At 40.5% G+C, this 21,331-nt stretch overlaps 1 protein-coding gene across 1 annotated transcript in view; it reads right to left on the bottom strand.

Annotated features, from left to right (window-relative positions):
• MAP3K20 (mitogen-activated protein kinase kinase kinase 20) overlaps positions 1 to 21,331 on the bottom strand; it is a 129,109-nt gene that overhangs the window by 44,283 nt on the left and 63,495 nt on the right. Inside the window, exons 10-11 of the mRNA XM_066612242.1 lie at positions 19,228 to 19,334; positions 10,918 to 11,053 (exon numbers count right to left, since the gene is read on the bottom strand). Of these exons, the coding sequence (XP_066468339.1) occupies positions 10,918 to 11,053; positions 19,228 to 19,334 (243 nt within the window). The remainder of the gene's footprint in view (positions 1 to 10,917; positions 11,054 to 19,227; positions 19,335 to 21,331) is intronic.

The following is a 21,331-nucleotide window of genomic DNA, read 5'->3' as shown; positions in this document are numbered from 1 at the left end:
CATTTCCTTACTTTGACGAGGCCTCTATGAGTAACACCCAACTGCAGGATGCAGCACATGTCCCATTGGCACCGCTATGCCAGTGCTGGAAAGCACTGACATAAGGGGTTAGGACTGCACCCTTCAGCTACTGAAAAGGTGCCTCTGGATCCAAGCCTGTGTGTTTGAACACCTTCATATTAAATTCAGTTTCTCCTTCCTCGTTATGAATTTACGTTACCACCCTGAAATATACCAAAAAAGAAAGACCCTAAAACACAAAAAAGCTGGAGACAAATAATGTGCCCAGTCCTGCAAGGGAAAAATCAGAAACAAGCTGCTTCCCTGTCTACGTTACCCTTTTGGATCAGGTCCTGCATGTGCAAATGGATGCTATGGAGGTGAAACCTCATCACATGTGCACTGGTGAACATATTATTAGTGTTGACTCCTCCAACATTTGAGTGGGGGAAAGTACTGAATCTGGTCATTTTGGGATCTGTCATTTGGGATTTGATGATCAGCATGTCAGGTATGATCACATACTCACAGACCTTCTCCTCCTCTTCCCACCTCTGCTGCAGCTGTAACAGAAGTGGGTGTGCTGTATCCAGAGGGGAGTGGCGGATCAGGAGACTTCAGCAGGGAAAAGGATTTAAAACCCCTTATCCCCACATAAGCTCCGGTTCCACAGTGAGTCTCCTCAGACCTGAGACCTCCCCCGCCTCCTTACCACCTTTAGCAGGGGACTGGGGAATCCAGCAGTGTACTACTTAATGTGCTACTGGAAAGCACTTCATGAATGCTTTCTGCCAGTGCTTACAGTTCTACCTGTGCTTACAGCCCATAGGACTGGTTTGCAAGTGAAGGGGCAGAAGGCCAGATCCTTAAGCACAGATTGCTCCTGGCCATGAGCATCTTTGGATTGGGGCCACAGGACTGACAGGGAAAAACCAAAGGGGAGCATATTCTGTTTTCATTTGTTAATCTGCTAAAGAAACCTACAAGAACACCAATATAATATGCATATTGAACAACAGTTTCTGTAATTTAAAAATATCCCTGGGAGAGTCTGGTAATTTCTCATAGCATTGAGCCATAAACATTTCCATACTCAAGCTACTAATACTGCAGCATAAAAAGAAAATTTATTTTTAAAAGTCATGATTTTTTTTTTGACAATTTACTTCTAAGTTTTAAAGAAAAATGTAGATATATAGGCATAAGTAACATGACTTCTGACATACAAGAAATAAAACTGGCCTACAAAACAACATGGTGCTGGGTTTTTATAAGTGACTTTAAATCAAATTTGCAGAATTCTTTTTCTGGATATCCCCCCCTTTTGGTTAGATGCCACATTAAAGTTCTTGGTTCTTTCATTCACTGCTATCAGTGTCATCATCAAAATCAATATCGTCATCGGTATCCTCATCACCTGAGAAGTCGAATTCATGGAACCCCACGGCCATGTTGACTCTCTTTCCTTTTCTCATAGAGGTGGTTTTGGAGGAATTCTTTTTGGCTTGCATATTGATCTGCATCCCAGAATGCAGGACAGATCCTACTTGGTTCATAGAGAAGACATCCCCAAAGTCCTTCATCATCAAGGCCTTCAGACTTTGGTTCATGCCAGCTACCTCCCCGTTACTTGTTGCTGTGATCTGACACGACATTTCTGCACTGTTTGATTCCTCTGTTTTAGATTCAAAGTAAGACTCCTCAGACATTCTTGCAGCAAAAGGGAAGCAAAACTAGTGAAAAAGGAAAGGAAGGATAGAGGAGAAAAAAAGGAAAGTTAGAACCAATTTAAAATCCTGGCAAAAGACACCACCAGATTAGTTAGCAATCAAGAGAAAGTAAAATTATTAGTGAGTCTAAACATAAAGGCCAAGTAAGAATTTAGACTAAAAAGACTTGGCTGAATTATTTTTCAAAACAACAAAGATAGCGTCACCACCACCAATGAATATGCAAGCCACCACAGGTAGCGCAAAGCTTTCATGTTGAAAATGGAAATGTCGCATTGTACGAGGTAAAAAATTTTGCAGCACTGCCTGCCCTGATAACCCAATTCTTCCAATGCAACAGACACAACTGTGTTGTTCTGCTTCGAAAAACCAAATGGCAGATTTACTTAAAATGTTTTAAAATTCCCAATGCTAGGGATGGAAAAACCTATTCATGATCAGATGTCTCAAGTTATGGCCATAACAAACTTACCCACAGATTGTGTTGAATTCTAGTGTCTCTTTTGATGCGAGAGTCAGAGTTGTAAGTACTTGGTTCAAAGCTGGTGAAAAGCCCTGGCACTCATGGAAGGCCTTACCCATGGAGTTTGTGTAAGGAAAATTCCAAATCCAAACTCCTTGCATTTATGCAAGGAATACCTTGCAATCATTTTTAACATCAAATCCCTTTTGAAAAATTTAACAACTGCTGGGGGGGGGACTTAACTTTGTTGTTGCTGGGGCTTCCCCCCCCCCCCGTGCCTCTGTGCACAGTTGCACAGAGTTGCAACTTGAGCATCACTGACAGAATTCACAATGGCTATTTGTTTTTTCTCCAGCATGTACCAGGAAATGGTCCTACAGCATGTATTCTAGTTTTTAAAAATTGTGACAGGGCTGGCTGCCAAGAAAAGTTCAATAACTGCTGGCAGCAGTGTGGAAGTAAAAAGAAAAAAGGGTTAAAAATGGGGGTGGGGACCTCCTGCCACTGCCACTTACCCCAACTAACTCTGTGGAACATCACTAGAAGTAGGATTCCTACCAGAAACATAACTGTGGATGTAACCCTTGATGTCAAAAGACATACTCTCAAGAATTTCAGTGAAAGTAGAACTAACCCTTACTTTAAGTATGTTTATTAGTACTGATAAACTAATAAAGCATGTGTAAACATTGTGAACTTTTATTAGAAATTAATGTACATAAGATCTTTGACTGGGAGCTACATGTATACTGTATGTACACAAGGTACGTACAGAGTACGACTGCAGATTCTCCATTTTCTCCTATAGTTCAATTAATACTCTTTGTTGCATTACCCTGGACTTACAAAGGCTGGGGTAAACAGCCACCATGTGACAAATGCTCCATGCTCCATAACTATAATATGGATAGCAGAAAGGCTTCATGCCATTGTCATGTGCTGCCAGGAATAACCAGCTTGCAGATTGTCCACAAAAATGGTGGACAATCATTCTTGATTGGTAGACTGATAAATCACTCTATATCTGGTTCTCACACATTTAGCACCGGGACCCACTTTTTAGAATGAGAATCTGTCAGGACCCACTGGAAGTGATGCCATGACTGGAAGTGATATCATCAAGCAGGAAATTTTTTTGCAATCCTACCCACACTTACTCAGGAGTAAGTCCCATTGACTATCATTGTTTAAACCATATACAGTGGTGCCTCGCAAGACGAAATTCGTTCTGCAAGTCGTTTCATATTGCGAAAATTTTGTCTTGCGAAACGCCGTTTCCCATAGGAATGCATTGAAATTTAATTAATGCGTTCCTATGGGCAAAAAAAGTCAGAACAAAGTCAAATTTGGTTTACAAAGTGTTTATTAAGTGCTCTTTAAAGGCATACATACTGTACAGAGGATTTCAAAAATTTCAAGCACAAAACTTCAACTTTTTAATTTTAAAAATTCGTCTTGCGAAGCACGGCATAGAAAAATTCGTCTTGCGAGTCACCAGAAAAAAATCGCAAAAGCGCTTTCGTCTTGCGAGTTTTTCAGTGTGCGAGGCATTCATCTTGCGAGGCACCACTGTACATAGCAGCCTGTTAAAATTACAGGTCTGTAACATTTCCCCAAATGCAGGCACAAACCAGGGTAGCATCAAGCATCAAGTCAACCCACCCAATTTCAGGTGGGTCCCCTTTCATTTCAATGTTTTATTTTTAATATATTAATTAAAAATAAAACATTGAAATGAAAGGGGTCCCACCTGAAATTGGCTCACGATCCACCTAGTGGGTCCTGACCCACAGTTTGAGAAACACTGCTCTATATGTAATAGCTGCAAAGCATGGAGCACTGAAATGATCTTAGCATGCTAGGACATAGTAAGCACCTTGAGAAAGCTTTGTCCTGGAAACTTAAGAGTCACACCACAGACCATGTGGCAGGAACTGCACATATATATGACAGGGAGCCACAAAAAATTTCAGCTTCCTGGTGCTTGTACCTATGTGGTACATGTAACTGAAAACATATTCTGAAGTTTCTACACTAAGCTTATACACAAAATGTTGTGTGTGTTTATATGCACGCGTGCATGTAAAACAAAGGCCTACAAAACCGAGGGTCAGAAAAGTTTTTCCCAAACTTATGGTGGTTTGATATGAATTTGGGGTGCTGATTCCAAAAATGGCATCTGTTTTGCCTGATCACGTCTAGTTTTGGAGCTATAGTATAGCCTCATTAGTGAATGGTTCAAGCAGCTTCCTCACGAGGAAGCCATGGTGTAGGCTTCCTGATGAGAAAGCTGCTTGAACCATTCACTAATGAGGCTATGCCGTGTCTCCAAAACTAGACGTGATAGGGCAAAATGGATGCCATTTTTGGAATCAGCACCCCAAATATACCCAGGAATTGGTGTAATGTTTAAGGAAGCAAAATATGTGTTGGCCTGTGTAAACTGTAAAGTAATCCTAAATGATATGAATCAGGGATGTTTACATGCTGTGATTTAAACATCAGGGTCTTGTCAATGACATGTTCAGACTATTGAGTCCAAACTTTGAATTCCCTACCACCATGAAGCTCACGGGGTGACTACACCAATCATTAAGTCTCAGCCTAACCTACATCATAGGTTTGTTGATAGGATAAAACTGGCAAGAGAAGAACCATGCATGCTTCCCTGAGCTCCTGGGAAGATGGATGGGATAGAAATGCACTAAATAAAAAAGCATGAGTTATACTGATGGAACCAACTGGCAGTGGAAATTTACTCAGAAAATGAATGAAGAGATTCTGTGGCAACAGGGTGGAGAAAGACATTAGAATTGAGGTTGATACAGCTAATGATCTGAGAACACTCAATGGTCTTTTAGGAGACTCACAAAAGTTTATTGTACTAGGAACTTCTGCTGTGCCTCTAACAGTGAGTGCTTTTTCTTTCGCAAGGTATTTGTTCCACATTCCCCTTATCCTACTTACCTTAAGGTCAATAAACTCTTTTTATTCATTCATCATTGGGTTTGAAATGGGACTCCTGCTGTGGAAGTGGTAATGTGAGTGGTAATGTGACTTTCATTTTCTAATTCTCTTTCTGCACCCTGATGAACTCAAGGTTTAGAAAAGCCCTGCCTGGGGTCCTCAAGAGCTGAAACCCAATATGGTAAAGGACCTTGCTTGTGTCTCAAAATGGTTGAGTTGAGCTCTGGAGACTGGGTATGAAAATCCAGAACAGGGTGAACTGGAATTTGCTTATTCTGTTTTGCAGATCAGTAGGGCTTATCTGGACTCAGGGTGCTGAGGAAAAATGAGATGCTCCCCAGGTGTAGCAAGATGTGTTCTTATATGTCAACTGCCTGCTAAGTGTGCAAAGAGGCACTTTTTCAAGTGACGCTTATCTTTTATTTAGCAGGAGAAGAGTATCTGTCCCTCTTTACCCCAATGCAGTGTCTTTTCTAGTGGCAGCTGTTTCTTCATTTTTTTTAGATTGTGAACCCTTTTGGAACAGGGGATCATTTATCTTCTCTGCAAATCATTTTGTGAACTTTTGTTGAAAAGTGGTATATAAATATTCTTGACTATAACAACTCTGGAGGAATAGTGTTCCGGGAGGGGGGGCACAGCACTAGGTTTTTAAGGCCCAAATCTTAACCAACTTTCCAGCACTGGTATAGCTGTGCCAATGGGTTGTGTGCTGCATCCTGCAGTTGGGTGACATTCATGGAGGCCCCCTCAAAATAAGGGAATGCTTGTTCCCTTACCTTGAAACTGCATTGCCCTTATGTCGATGCTGGAAAGTGGGTTAGGATTGCTCCCGTTAAGGGTGTCTCAACCCACCACGTAAGCTGCTCCTACCCCTCAGGGCCATTCCAGGCAACCAGAGCAACACAGAGAAGACACCTTTGTGTTACCACCTAGAATGGCTCCAACAATGAGGGCGGTCAGCTTACATGATGTACTTGAAGTGCCCTGCAAAACTTTGGTGTAACTATTCTTGAATAAAAGGTCTGAGGATTACAGCCTGCTTTGCACATGCCAATACAATAGGGAGGAGTTTCATGCAGCAAGCCAGTGATTTGAAGCAACTTGTCGTGCAGTTCAAGTAATTATAACATGTCACTGCAAACTGATAAAAAGTGTTTGCATGTTGCATATATTTGCAATGTCATGGAAAACACTGCTGGAAAAATCAGATAGCAAGTTGTTTCACATTAATGGCTCAATGCATGGAGTACCCTTCAGCTGCATTAGAAGCAGTTGCTGCATTAGAAGCAGCCACTATTTGCATGTGTGAATTGTGACTAGGAGAGAAGAGTTTCCATCATATAATCACAAAAAAGCCAGTTCAATTTGTCCTCCTTTCAATTCCATTTCGATGTCACCGCAGTGTTTGACAATGGCAAGAGCAGGTGTCGTGCAGCTGCCGCTTAGTACCCTTAAACTTGACAACTCTCTGCTTAGCATGTGTCTCCATCTGCTTCCAATTCTTGACATAAGTTTCTATGTGCTAATTCTTGCATATTAATTAATCCTTCCTTTTTACTTCAGATACAGTTTGCTGCCTGAACTGACACAGAGCTGAGCTCCATGGCTGAAATTTACTGAGTATAACTGAATTGAGGATGTTCCTGTTGAAGAATTGTTTGACTGCAGTCTTTTTTCCACATGATGGGCTTGCAGTCACTTTAAAAAACAAAAGTAATTCTGTTCATAATGTTTCTCCAGCCATTCTCTGGTTTTTACCATGCCCTGTTAAAATCTAAGACTGCAAAATTCTGTCCTTATCCGGCAGTAAGCCCAGCATGATTTATTTCTAAGTAAACATGTACAGGATTGTGACGTTGGCATGCTAGCCAAAGTAGCAGCCTTGGAGTGACCGGAGAACAAAAGTCATGTGTAATTTCTAGCTTTTGGGGCCCAAGCTGGACTGCAGCCCCCTTTGTCCAAGAAGCACTTGTTTCGTTTTTTAGGGCTAGATGTGTCTCACTCGGTGATGAGGGAGATTCTCCCTGTATAATTCTTATATTACAGAGATTAGGCTTGCATTCAAAATCAACCCCTAGGGATTCAGCTCTGGTAGGCCTGTGCTGAAGTTAAACCCTACCTTGTTTAGACACATTGCTGTGTGTTGTATGCTTCAGCCTTGTGCTGCAGAGACGAATTGCAATATCACAACTTCTGACATCACCCTGCCCTTATGCTAACTAGCCTGCCCTCTCTAGCACCATCCTTGAGGCTCACACCATGACTATGGTGTGGTCCAGGCCTAAGAAGAAGGTGATTGAAACCCTCATTTTCATCTCGCAAGGGCAAGATACCAGCTTCTCTGAAATGGTATGAAATGATGGTTCATGGTGTATAATAATCCATGAATAAAGGCAACCATTAGGGAGATTTTGCTGCTGACACATCATGCAATTCATTTTCCCACAAATATCATGCATTCCTGTACTGACCATAAACTTTGAGGAGGTTTTCTTTTTTAAAAGGTCAATAATCAGGTGGCCTGCTGCATACCTCTGGCATTGCACCTCTCTTATGTCTCACTGCATTTTTTCTTAAACTTAAAACAATCTACTTTTGTCTCTCCCTGGAAAATACAGTGTGTCTGAAATGAGGGACACTTTTGCCTTACAAACATCTGCACCCCAGCTTCTTTATATCATATAACCCAAGGGGAGCCAATAACAACTGACACAGCCCTTATGAACATCATCGCATTACTTCAACCTCATAGCACTGCCCAGAAGTTTGATTGTTGGTAACAGTGACAGAGTCTCGGAACTGGCTATTATTTATAGGGTAATATGTATGTGATACAGAACCCCACCCCTAATTTGTAGCAGGTTGTGTATATGAATTTCTACAGAAACACACACAAATATACATGCACCCTCAAAATTACAACTCATGTAAAAGGAAGAAATTACAATTTTTTTGAGGGGATGGGAAGTTTGAAAAAAGGGGGCTATGCAAAAAGGACTAGATAGATTCTCTGATTCTGAAAAGTGCATTTCAGACTGTATGTGAGGGTTCAAGATGACTGAATGTCCATTCACAAGACTAGAAATCAGGAAAGGGGTTGTAGCTTAGACTTTTTATGTGAGATGCTACGTAGTTTTCTATGTGGAAGATTTTTTTTTTTGAGAGGGGGACACATTCAATCATGCAAGCTTTATGATCGTCCCCTTAAGTCACCTTCTACTGCCCCTCGTTATGGATGTTCAACCATATGGAGCTGTCACAAAGGAATTTTCCATAAGAAAAGGAAAAACAATATCCACATTAGTCTGCCAGTTTATTTTCATTCACCTAAATTTGATTCTGCTGCCACCCTTGCAAAGGAATATCACTTGTCAAAAAGTCTCATCATTTTCAAGAAACACCTTAAAGAAGAGACGTTATTTATAGCCATGTTTCTAGGATCTGTTTTTGTTTATGGAAAAAATATGGAAGAGAATTTCTGAAAGGGGGAGGCAGTCTAGGAAACAGGAAGACATTCCATTCTTCAAAAATCTTCCAGCTGTACGACCATTCATTAAGAACTTTAGAGACTCCTCTCTCTATTGTCTGCATTATTCTGATTTTTTTTTTTCTGATGGGATTGCATGTTCTTCTAAACAGGAGAGCTGGGTTAATGTCTGACAGAAAGAAAGTTTATGCTAAGCACAACTGGCCTAACACAACACCTTCCTTCCAGCAAAGCCAGCCAGTGAAAAGCAGAAGCAATAAGCAAGTGCGGCATAAAAACTCCTAGCCCTGCTGGTGGAAAGATTGGCTCATTAGGGCTATGTTTCATGCTGTGCACCGTGTAGGTGATGGCCCATATCTTAGCTACTGGATCTTTGCAGACATTAAAGGAAGCCTACAGGCTACCTACTGAGAACACAGAGCACCTTGCTTCTGGGAAACACTCATGCTTCATCATTATACGCTACTACATGTTCACAGCTGGAATACACATGCAGTGTCATTCATATAGGCACCATTAAGTTGTGCCTCGGAAAGAAGGTGCAGAAACAGCGAACAGGCCAGAATCGTTACTTGTACTAAAAATTATAATGTATATACTGCAAAAGTCAATCAAAATAAGAACAGCATATTGTATCAAATGCAGAATGTATCAACATTTCAAACAGATGTCGTATTTGGGGTGGGGTGGAGACAATTATCCAATTACTTCGGCCTAGCTCAAATACTACACAGTTAAATAATGGGAACAGGATTGCTTGAAGCTTACATACAGTAAATGTCACAAAATAATAACGCAGCCTTGCTATGCTAGAAATACACATGGCCAGTTCTGGCAGTTCTTTCTGGTGCATATGAAATCAAGTGGGAATTATTGCTGAAAGAGGTATTCAAGATCACATGGAAAATGTTACTTATGTTTTGCTCTTTAATTTATATGGGAAAATACTGAGTGGAATGCTAAGATTTCCTTCTTCCAGAGGAAGGAAACAATTGTATCTCTAAGAAAATTATTATTGGCATAGATTTCTTAATGCTCATTCCTGCAAGAGACTACCCTTTCGGTTCTGCCCTATTCACAATAAAACCTACAGCAACAAAATTGCTGGTCTTGAAAACAGAATCCAAGCTTTCAAAAAGGTTTCTGGCAGGTAAGCACCCTCTCCAGGCCGTTTACTTGAATGCAAATTTTTGAAAAGATCATGATCTACCAAATGGTCTGAAGGCATAAGATGCTGATACACTGTTATGATTAAGCAATGCACAGCCTGGTCATGTCTTACGTGTCGGTCCCAGGCAGTCGCCCATACAGCTGCTCGGTATTTCTTGAAGGAAAAGTGGGATGTAAGTATAATATAAATAAAAATCCCTAGTATTACTACAGTTGCAGATTAAATTTAAAACAAAGCAAATTGCAATGATTCCGAATTTTGTGACAGGAATAGGAGCTCTGCTGCCCTCATAAGTCTACAATGTGTGTGCGGGAGGGGGGCTTCAGCAGTCACTTGTTCATTTATTTATTTTTCTGACTGAATATATACCCCGACTTTCTCCCAGAAAGGGCACCAACTTCAATGGAGGAAGCCAGTGTGATTGTACATTCCTTCATACACATGGGTGTTCTGCTTCCATGAAGCAGATCTCATTCAGCATACATCTGCACAAGCTCCATTTCCATATTAAACCACAAAAAGGAATTGGAACATTATGTTGGGATTTTAGAAATGCTTATCTTGTTATTACTACAACATGAGGCACAAAGAACAATAGTGATCTGCAACAAAACTAAAGAACAAGTGATCTGAAAGAGCAGGGTTAACAAATGCACCAAGACTTCCCTGTTTTCACCTTTGGAAAGGACCAGATGCATCTGTGGCTCTTTCCCTTCATGAGCCAGAAATCAAAGAGATACATTTACAGAATTTTGTCCTTACAATGCAGTTAATGCTATAGCCACTATTAAACTGGCCAAAATCCAAAGAACCAGGCAACTAGTTCTGTGTACATAAAGGTCCTCAGGGAAACAATTAAATCTCTAAAACAGTTAGAGGTTGTTTCTCAAACAGCAAATCACTTTTGAAACTGAGGGGAGTTCCAAAATCCATCTGTGATAGAGCAAGACAGTCTGCTAAGGAAACAAATTCCGTAACGGAGGTGTGCAACCCATTCGGCACTCCAAAAGCAGTTCTTTGGATCTCAGCCTTTGTTGGAATGTTACATTCTTCTACAATTATGTACTGATAAAAGAACATGCTTGTGTGTACTTACAGGTGTATTGGATTGTTCGGTGAGCTTCTGCTCCCACATCCTCAAGCGCCTCTCCCGTTCTTTCAGTTCCTGTTCCTTAAAGCTCAGGTCACGTTCCAGTTTCTTTAGCCTCTCTAAGGTTGCCTCAATTTCACATCTGCACAGAGACAATTTGTTAAGTCGGGTCTTTTCCTGACAAGTACAAATTGTTCATAAAATTTTTCCACATGAATATTTAATTAAATGTGAAAAGGGTAAAAAGTACAATACTAACTCAAGCAGGACATTTAATTACCACCAAGAGAGGGTTTTTGAACCATAAACAAAACTAAAATATTCATACTAGATTTTTAAAAGCTCAAAAGAATCACTTTAAAAAGAAAAAAAGAAAAAGCTACCCACCTCCCATTTTGACTTAAATTAAGCTGGGTCTATACCTTCAACAGAATGAAGAAGAAACAAGGTGGTCTGTGCCACTTCAGACTACAAGTATGGAATACAGTTTCTGAATATTTCCAAAATTAAATTAAAAAATCCACATCTAGGAAAAGCGTTTTAACCCAGTCTGTTGCCTGCAATGCTGCATAAGAAAAGGCTCCAAATATGGTCCCCCACTCTGAAGTGGGTAGTTCTACCACTTCAGAACTCTACTACCTTACTTATAGTGTAATCCTATCTTGCGCTGTATCAAGTGCAAGATGGAGCTGCAAAGTGGCTCAGCCAAGGTAAGGAGAAACCACTGCAGCCCCTATGGGTCTCCTCAGACTTGCACCACCTCCTGAGTGTGCTGGGTTCCAGCCCCGCCTCCAGTTCCCTGCCCACCCTCCCCCCATCCCAGAATGCTTTCCTCCCACCTCTTCCCCACCCACCCCAGAGCCTTGCATCAACCTTCCGACTCAAGGCTCAGTCCCTCTGTTGGGAGGGAGGGATCTCTGCATGCACACCTCCACATGCCAGCCTAGCCAACTCACCAGGAGACGCAAACATGCTGTAAGGGCGACCTAGGATTGCGCCCTTAATTGCATGTATAGATTAAGCCTCAGTCTGTGACAAAGGGGTTGTGGAGGCATGGAGTCAAAAAGAACTCTGTGTATCCATAACTTGATCAACTCTAATTACTTTCACAGCTGAAGCACTGCAGCTTCAAAACAGCAGATAGTTTTACTAGCCATTTTACATCTAAAGTTAACCATGACACTTACTTAGCAGCATGCCCCACTGAACAAATTGGAACTTCCGGCTAAACATATAGATTAGGCTATAATTCACAGAAGCTATATGTTCCCTAGCTTCCATGGGATTTAGTCATGACTGACTTCAGATGGATTGACAACACTGTATCTTGTCTATGTTTGTACCAGTATTTTTTTGAGCTAGAAGCAATCAAACAAGCATGATACAGTACAGCTGTGGGCGAAATGACATCAATGCAGGTATCTAGCAAGTAATGACCTCTCCAGAAGTTCATAAAATGGATGATGGAAGGGAGCTGTCTGCAGGTCCCATTTCATGGAACAGATGAAGCTGCTGTTAGGCACTGCCCCCATTCTACCAAGTGCAAAGATATACATGCTTCATATCTAGTAAGGAGAATAACCTGTCCAGTGCCTTTTTGCACTTGGGAACCTGATCCATAAAGGAATCTGCGCAGAGAAGCCTGCTCATCCTTGCAGTGCCAATGTATAGAGTCAATTTTCCATATTTAGAGTGAACATAGAAATTTCCAGTTGGTACCATCTTTTTAAATGACAGCATGCATGGCAGACTGCTTTGAGGATTATAGTTGGGCCAAAATGGCACAGTATTCATTTGGAAAAAATCATAAGTAGTAAATCAAATTATTACATTTTGACACTGAAGGTATGGTATATGAATGAAAATCAATAGTAGCCTAAAGAGGACTTTAAATTGTTGTATTCAGAGGACCAAAGCATGAAGCTCAAATTTTACTGGTCTCAAAAAACAGCGTGTTTTTTTTAAAGTAATATAAAATTAAGGTACCCTTGTGTCTTCACATGTTTTCAAAGAACTGATCTCCTTGGCTCCCCACAAAGGAAAGAAAATCTAAACTGCTAAATATATTATTTTAATACCTCATTTTCACTAGTCAATAAATTGAAAGTGTGCAATTAAACCCTATTTTTATTCTTCTGGTGAATTATTTGAAGGGATTCCACTCATGAATTTTAACAGTAGGCTTCTCTGTCTATTTAGATGGTCAGGACACCAGATTTTTTATCTCACACACTCTGGTGCTTAGGCAGAAATTATGCCTGAAGAAAAAAAAAATGAGTGATGATTCAATATCAATTATTGCCAAGATCATCTTGTGTCTGAATTACAGGCCCAACACCAAAATGACCCATTTTGGGTCACAACTGTCACCAACTGTCACCAGGAGGACCCCTGTAAAGAAACATCAAATACTTGACATGTAGTAGCTGAGCTTCAGGTTTGCCAAGTAAAATACCACGATCTATTATGCACTTGGGACCCAATGTAATTCTAATGCTTTAGCTAGGCAACATGAGACTTTCTTGCTGAGAATATTTATATAGTGCTCTTCAACAAAAAAGTTTACAAAGCTGTTTACAGAGCAAATTAAATAAATAAATGGTTCAGTATCCCCAAAGCTCTCACCACCTAAAAAGAGGCAGGAGAAACACTGGCAAATTGCCATTATCACTACACAGAAGTTAAAAGGTACAATCATTATATATGTTTGTAGGTTTTCATGGCCAACAACAATCCAACAGTTTAATATATCTTTATTTGGGTGAGAAGGCTATGGTTGTGCTGAATTGCAAGAAACAGCAGTTAAAAACCAGCACCCTCCAGGAGCTCAGAGTTCCATTATACTGCTGCATTCTTAAAGCAAACTCAGCCTAATCAGAGCATCCATCTCTGCTGGAAACTTCTTCCTTATAAAGCTCTTTATTGTCTCCTCTTTTTAGGACTGGAAGCCAGGTATTGCCAATATGGAGAACCTCTTCTTTTCTGTTGATGCTTTGGGGGTGTTTAACTGATAACTGAATGTTGTTATTTTGGTACAATTGCTCTTCTCCCGTTAAACATAAAGAGCAACACCACTCTAAAAAAATGACTCTTTGGTGTTAACAGGGATTCACCTTCTGTCCCTCTCCTTTTTGTCTTATCTTTCTTACCACATCTAAGAAAACACATGTGGCACTTGATCACATTGCACATTGCTTAAACCTGCAGCCAATGAGGTGAGGACGGAGTGCTGCCCTGCCGGATCTTGAACTACAACATGGGATTGTTCAAGTCTGTGCTGGCCAAATAGCCAGTGAAGACTTGAGAAACCCCATTGAGGGGCTTGGGGCTTTCCCCGGGGGAAAGGGCAAAAGTCCCTTTCTCCCAATGAGACCTCTGGCAGCCGTTTTGGCATTGCTGCACCCAGTGGACCTGCCGGCTTTAGAATTGGGTTGTTAATGGGTTGGGGTGAAAACTTAGATAAAACAAAGAATAATTCTAAATTTAATTCTCATTTTAACTATCCTATTTCTGTAGCTTATTATTTATTTTCAATTAAATGTGTTTGGATTATTTTTCAACTTCTCCCACCAAAGAACACTTTAGTGTGGTTCCACTTCCTTATATTTATTAAACTTGCTCATAGAGAGAATATTGCATTTTAACTGTACAGAGACCTATTATTCGAAGCCACAAACTTGAATGTAGACAGTGGTATGATAAGGACTAGTAATGGAAGATAAATACTAATTTGCAGACTTAGAAGCCTGGATGTGCGTGTGCGCATGCACACACATGAAATTTGCAACTTGCATTAAAACTTAGTCTTTCAAAACACAGAGTGCCTCTTCTCAAACATAATTCAAAATGTATGGAACTGCAAACCAAAATGAAAAATAACCTAAGTAGCTGAAATTTAAACTCTAGCACATTCTTAAATATAAATACTTTTGGGCTATGAAGATTGATTTTTGTCTAAGCTCAAGAATGTTCATAAGATAGAACTTTCCTCCAAAACTTTTAGCAAGAAATTCTAAAATGTGTTTTTCTCTTTTGCTCTTTTTTCCCCTTCTCTGCTCACTAGGGGCGCAATCCTAACTAACCTTTAGGTCAGCACAAGTCCCAGGAGAGTCACAAACGTGCCGCAAATGTTTGTTTCCTTTTGGAAGTCAGCTGTTGGCTGGGAGCTGAGAGTTGGCATGGGCCGGCCCATGGAGGTTGCATCCAGCCTCCACGCCAACACAGGGAGAGAAGATTGCATCAGCCTAGCTCAGCCAATGCAGGGGTCTGGGGTGGACAGGGAAGAGGCAGGAGGGAGGTATTCAGGAATGGGGGAAGAAGGACATTCCAGGGGTGGGCAGGTGGGGAGCAGGAGGAGGGGCAGGGGCCCAGATCCCAACCCTGTTCCCCGAGCAGCGCGGAATGGTTCGAAGCTGCTTTGTTCTCCTTGGACTTGTGCCACCTCTTGAGGGGGTGCAAGTTCGAGGAGACCCACTGGGGCTATGGTGGCTTATCCAGGGGTAAGAGTTGCCTCTGACTGAGCCACTTCTGGCCCCAATCTTGCGCTGGATACAGTGCAGGCGCCTGTTCCAGCGCAGGGTTGGATTGCGCTATAAGACATTTTAGATCTCAATCTAATGAAGAATGGTCCAATTCATATTTCATCCAATTCTCCTAAGTCAAAATCACTCTCACCCAAATTTCTTAACAAGATTTTTTACATACAGTATTGTTTTCCCTTTGATTCTGACTCAGACTATGTACATGTCTTGCAAATGCACAGTGAGCCTCCAGGAATAATGATTTCTAAAAAACATTTATTTCTGAAGAGATGTTCCTGTTTAGAGCTCTGAAACATCTGAAAATTTTAGCAACCATTTGCAAGCATCACACAGGATATGTTTTGGCTTGAAAGGGTGAGCTTCTGAGAGTTCAACAAAAGCTGTGAGCCTAAGAACAATGACTAGGAAGCTACTCACTGAAGTCTGTGGGATTCCAAGTACACATATTTGGAAAATTGGGTTGAAAATTGGGTTGCAGGGTTTGATGGGATATTATAGCAAGTTTTTGAGTGCAATCTCAACTGCCTTGATAACAAATCTCAGAATTTTCCAATGCAGTTTTCATTTTCCATCAGGAGATGGCGCAATGCATTATACTCTTCAGTGCTGTGCTGCAGTCCCTTACTCTGCTGAGTCAGTGGAAGAATAATGTCAGTTCTAAAACAGGCTATTTATACTCCCATCATGTGACCTGGCTCAAGCTTCCCATCTTGTGCTCACTTTTTCCACCCATGCAATAAAATTCCTTGTTATCAGTTCACTTTTGAAGTTCTCTAATTCAAGATGTTTTGTTTTGATAAATCCTATTCCTATAAATCTCTTGTTTTATTCTCTATATATTTAGAACCCTCTACTTTTCTTGTGTGTTTTACTTTGCTTCTCCGAACAGAGGTTGGCACATAACATAACAATTCAGTATGTTACTAAACTGTGCTCCCTATTTACCTGGAGAGTGGCCAAAGACTCTTAAATTAGACTACTGCAAAGATCTGGTTACAATCCTCTGCTTGTAGAGCTCTGTTTTCAATAGGTTTGCAAAACACACAGTAAGCAGCAATGTTTTAAATTTTGCATTTACAAGACAGTTGAAGGGAATGTTAAAAAGTGATACAAAGAAAGCCTTTAAGCCTGGAATGTGCCACTTATTTATACAGGGTCACCAATACAGGGTCAAAAATGGAAGAATGAATGAGACATATCTCAGGACAAGAAACAGGCTGAGGTAGTGAAGGGAAAGTCAAGTTATGCATTTCCATCCAACAGGTGCTTAATAAACACCCTATTATATGGCCTGCTTGGAGCAACAGCAAGAAAATGGAAAACAGGCCTGAAAAATTATGCATGTGCAGTTATATGAAAATGCCCAAATGATTGCAAAATTTTCTGATGGCTACACTGCACATGCATACCAACTGCTCAATAAAGTCCTAGGCCTACAACAAGCAAGTGCATTTCTCTTCCAAAGTTCTAGTCATGCATGGCACCAGATGCTTAAAACTATGCCCTTCTGGTCTTGCTTATGTGCAGATTATATAAGGATTTTTTTAAGCATTCAGGAACAGGTAAAATCAGCCTCAAATGGGCAGCGTTGTGCACCTGATGTATACCATACTGTTTGGAACACATTCACCCCAATCTACTCAGTTATAGAAAACTGTCAATTTAATGGACCTTCATTTAACAGACTTTGGAAATAATGGACAATGTTCTAGGTCCCAGAGGTCCATTCAACCCTAACATGAGAGAGCTCCCGCAGCAATGCCAAAGGAGCGTCATAAAATAGTTATCGGTCAGAAAGTGCTGGGGGGCATGCTGGCGCTGCTATTCTCCATTTTGCCCCAAGCAGGACACACTAGGAATGCAAGTTCCTCAGGAAGTGGGTTCCAGTAAGTTTCACTTCTTGAAGAACTCTTCATCACTAGAGCTGTTCAGGAACAGAGAAACATTAAGGACAATATTGGGTGCATCAGTTCCAGCATCTGTCCTGGAAGATAGGTAAACTAGACTCCCTAGTCCACTGCCAACCATTACCTACATTACCTACTTTGGTGCTACTGCTCCTCTCTCCACCAGGGCACTCTAGGAGTGGCCATTCCTCAATTCCTAGAGCACCCTGGTGGGGAGCAAAGCACACCAGGACTGCTGACAGAGCTTTCTAAGGTAGGGGTTTAATGGACTAATGGGAAAAGGGTGTATTTAATGGGTTTTTGGCATTAACGGACACCCTATCTGTCCTGTTAGACCATAAAATTGAGAGTTCACTGTATACTTATAACATGAGGATTTGCAGGAAGATGGTATCAGTGAGGGAGGGAGTCACAATCGATACTTTTGTATTAAAAAAAATTGTATGGAAAAAAAAAGAATGGGATCTCACAAACTGTGTTTAAGTACCTAAACTTGACAGAAATACTCTGCTTGGGCCAAACATAAGTATTCTGCTTTCAGCAGTGGTGCATAGAGGGGACAGATGGTTATAAAGGCACAACAATCAATACCAAGTCAAATCTACAATCTTTGACAGTACACAATGAGAAAAATTATCTATGGCATTAAATTTGTAATTAGTATCAAACAGAGTTCCACAGTGGTAGGATTTAGGTCTACTAACACTTCAATTTTAAACATTCATACTGGTATTATCTGACATACTGTTGTGATGCGATACCATAGGACTCAATGCCATCCAACTTTCCAGCACTGATGAAGCTGTGCCAATGGGACATGTGGTGCTTCCTGCAGTTGGAGGGGGGGGCAGTCACGGTGGTAAGTGAACATTTGTTCACTTTCCTCAGGGCTGCATAGCGCTTGCATTGGCGCTGGAAAGTTGGACAGGATTGGGCCCTTAGTCCTTGGCACTATCCTTAATCATTTATGGTCTAATGCAGGGGTGTCCAAAGTTTTTGGCAGGAGGGCCACATCATCTCTCTGACACTGTGTTGGGGGCTGGGGGAAAAAAAGAATTAATTTACATTTAAAATTTAAATAAATTTACATAAGTTTACATAAATAAATATATTAAAGATGAACTTATATGAATGCATGAAGGTCTTGCAATAGCTCAAGGCCTATAAAAGGCCTTGCACAAAGCAAGGCTGGCCTTTCCTTTGCTTCTGCTACTGCATCACAGACGTGAAACAGCAAGCAGTGGAGGAAGCCCTCATCCCACAGCTCACGCAAGAGGTCAAACAGTCACCCTTACGCTGAGAGCAGTTGCGTTGGGCCAGTGCAGGCTCCAACAAATCTCCGGAGGGTCAGAGGCTCATTGGAAACTGGGGGCTCCCTGAGGGCCACATTGAGAGGTCTCAAGGGCCGCAAGTGGCCCCAGGGCTGGGGTTTGGGCACCTCTGGTCTAATGCACCTAAGCCACAACTTATCACCGAATTCATTAGTGTGCCTAGCTCTGTACTGAACTGCATCTAGTACAGAATTTGGACTAACAAGTGCCACTGGAGACAATACATGACTTAAATCCAAATGGCCCAGCCATGTGTGGTTCATAGTTTAACAGGATTAATGTAAATACCCTTCATCATTTAAATGCACTACAGGCAAAGCATGTATTCCACTATGGGCTAAATAATTTCTATTCCGTTTATTAAGGTTTAAGAATAAACAAATGTGAAAAAAACGTGATGAGGCACATATTCCACAATGAAACTGCATAATTAGGTGGACAATGTCAAACAAATGTCATCTCCTGCTCCCTTTTAGAAATATTTAAACTTTTTTTCAAGTCATTTCATATCCATTGGAAGAAGGCATGAAGACTCACCGCCACTCTGCCTTGTTATGCAGGAATGAGTTACATTGGTCAGGAAGGTTACTATCATTTGACATGGAGTCCAAAATTGAAATGATCTGCTTGAAAGCGGGTCTTTTCTAAAGGCAAAAAGAAATAAAACATATACTTTATAATGGACTTTCATCATGATTTTTTTACACCACAGTTAATAGAATTCTCCAAGGAAAGTTGCAAGTAGAAGACTGAAACCAGAACACAAATTGCACTGCTGATTCGATAATAATTATCAAGAAAAATATATTATCTACAGTCTTAAATTTAACTTTGAATTTTTTTACACATTTTAATAATAAAAATTGTCACAAAAAGGTACCATAGTAAGATAGTGACCATAGTAAGGTTTGCAGCTAAGTTGCTTGTGTACAATAATAAGAGGCTCCAAAATAGATTTTGTTGTTCTCAAGTGTAGGAAATAGAAAGAGATGCAGCGCAAGCCATTTTGATGCAGCTGCACTGGGCTGAAAAAGAGGGTTTACTTGTTAAAATCTTATTTTTTTTATGATAGACTTCGAATAAATGTTATGTCTATCTTCCCTCACAGAGTTGTTGTGAGAAGAAAAGGAAGGGAAACCATGGTCTTCTCTGAGCTTCTTGGAGGAAAGAGGAAATATAAATCCCAAATAATAATTATACCCTATTGCTGTTTACGAACATCTAAGTAAAACACAGTCGTAGTCAAAATCTTGGAAGCATTTAGCCAGCTCCCAGGATACTAATACAATGCCATTCATTGTGACAGTTGACCACAGAAATACTGAGGATAGTGGTGTTTTATTTGTATTGTATTCTATTTTAGTGTTTCCCAAACTGTGGCTCATGTTCCGTCAGTGGGTCCTGAACTGATTTTTGGTGGGTCGTGAAACTGACAAGGAAAATGTATTGAGCCCTATGAAAAGTGAAACTCACACATGTGCATGTGTGACTCATGAGTAGGTGATTGTGCCTTAGTTTCCATCGAAGGCCAGGCAAAGGGGAAAACAAGGCCACCAGAATGGTCCTGATCTGATGAACTTAACTCTCCAGAAGGCACTTTCTAGCAGTAAAAGGGATGAAAACAGGGGCAATTGGCAAGGTGAAACTTTAAAATTTCATAAAGCTAGGTGGGTTCCAACAGAATGTTTATTTTAAAAAGCAGGTCCCTGTGCTAAGATGTTTGGAGACCATCCTTGCCCAGAATTTGTCAAAAGAATAGTATAGCTGTTTACAATATTTCTATTTTACATGGGCAGCCAAAATATTTTATTTCCATGTCTCCAAATCAGCTCCTTGAAAAACCAGTTATACTACCAAATCAGTATTTTCTTATTATTTGAATATGCTAATTTACAGTTCATTTATGCCCCACAAAAAAAACTGTTTTGGTCAATTCTAGCACTGCCATTATCAGACAACTCATTTTAGATGGTGGTCCAGAGGAAAACTGTGCAATGCACAAGCAAAGCCAACCTGATTATTTCAAGTCAAAAACTGACTCAGACAAAGCAGTCATAACTTCCCTGCTTTTTCTCCTGCCTTTATAGCTTCTTTTGTTACGCTGAAAAAGTGGGATAATTGTTGAAAACTGAAAAAGTCACAGTTAAAATGTTTCGAGAGAGCGAGTATCGCCTCCTAGTCTGTTTGACAGACCCCAGACAAGGTTGAGACAAAAGGTTGAAACCAAAATGTAGATACATAATAAAGGGATGATGCACATTCTCTCTGCATCACGCCTGTAATTATACCATTTCTGCTAAAATTACAGATGCAGCAATTAAAATGTGCATTTTAATTTGGGTGCACAAAAACAATTAGGAACAATGCTGAGGTGTCTCTCCCAGGCAGATCCAAGTGATTTTCATATTATAAAAGAGAGACAATTTCTTTATTTCAAATGTCAAACAACATAAAAAAATGTCAAATGTATAACAAAAAGAGACAAGTGCTCTTCTATGCAAGAACTGCACTATTCAACACTTAGCTAAAGGGATTTTTTTTTTGTCTGTGGTTTTTGGTCCATCTGTACATGATTATAAGACAAATGCTTAAAGCAAAGCAATTGCTATTCTCTCTACCCCACCCAGAACTGTTCAGCATA

The sequence above is a fragment of the Tiliqua scincoides genome, chromosome 1 (genome assembly GCF_035046505.1).
Source record: "Tiliqua scincoides isolate rTilSci1 chromosome 1, rTilSci1.hap2, whole genome shotgun sequence".
Lineage (NCBI taxonomy): Eukaryota > Metazoa > Chordata > Lepidosauria > Squamata > Scincidae > Tiliqua > Tiliqua scincoides.
The sequence above is the reverse complement of the archived record's forward strand: the minus strand, read 5'-3'. Positions and strand labels throughout refer to the sequence as shown.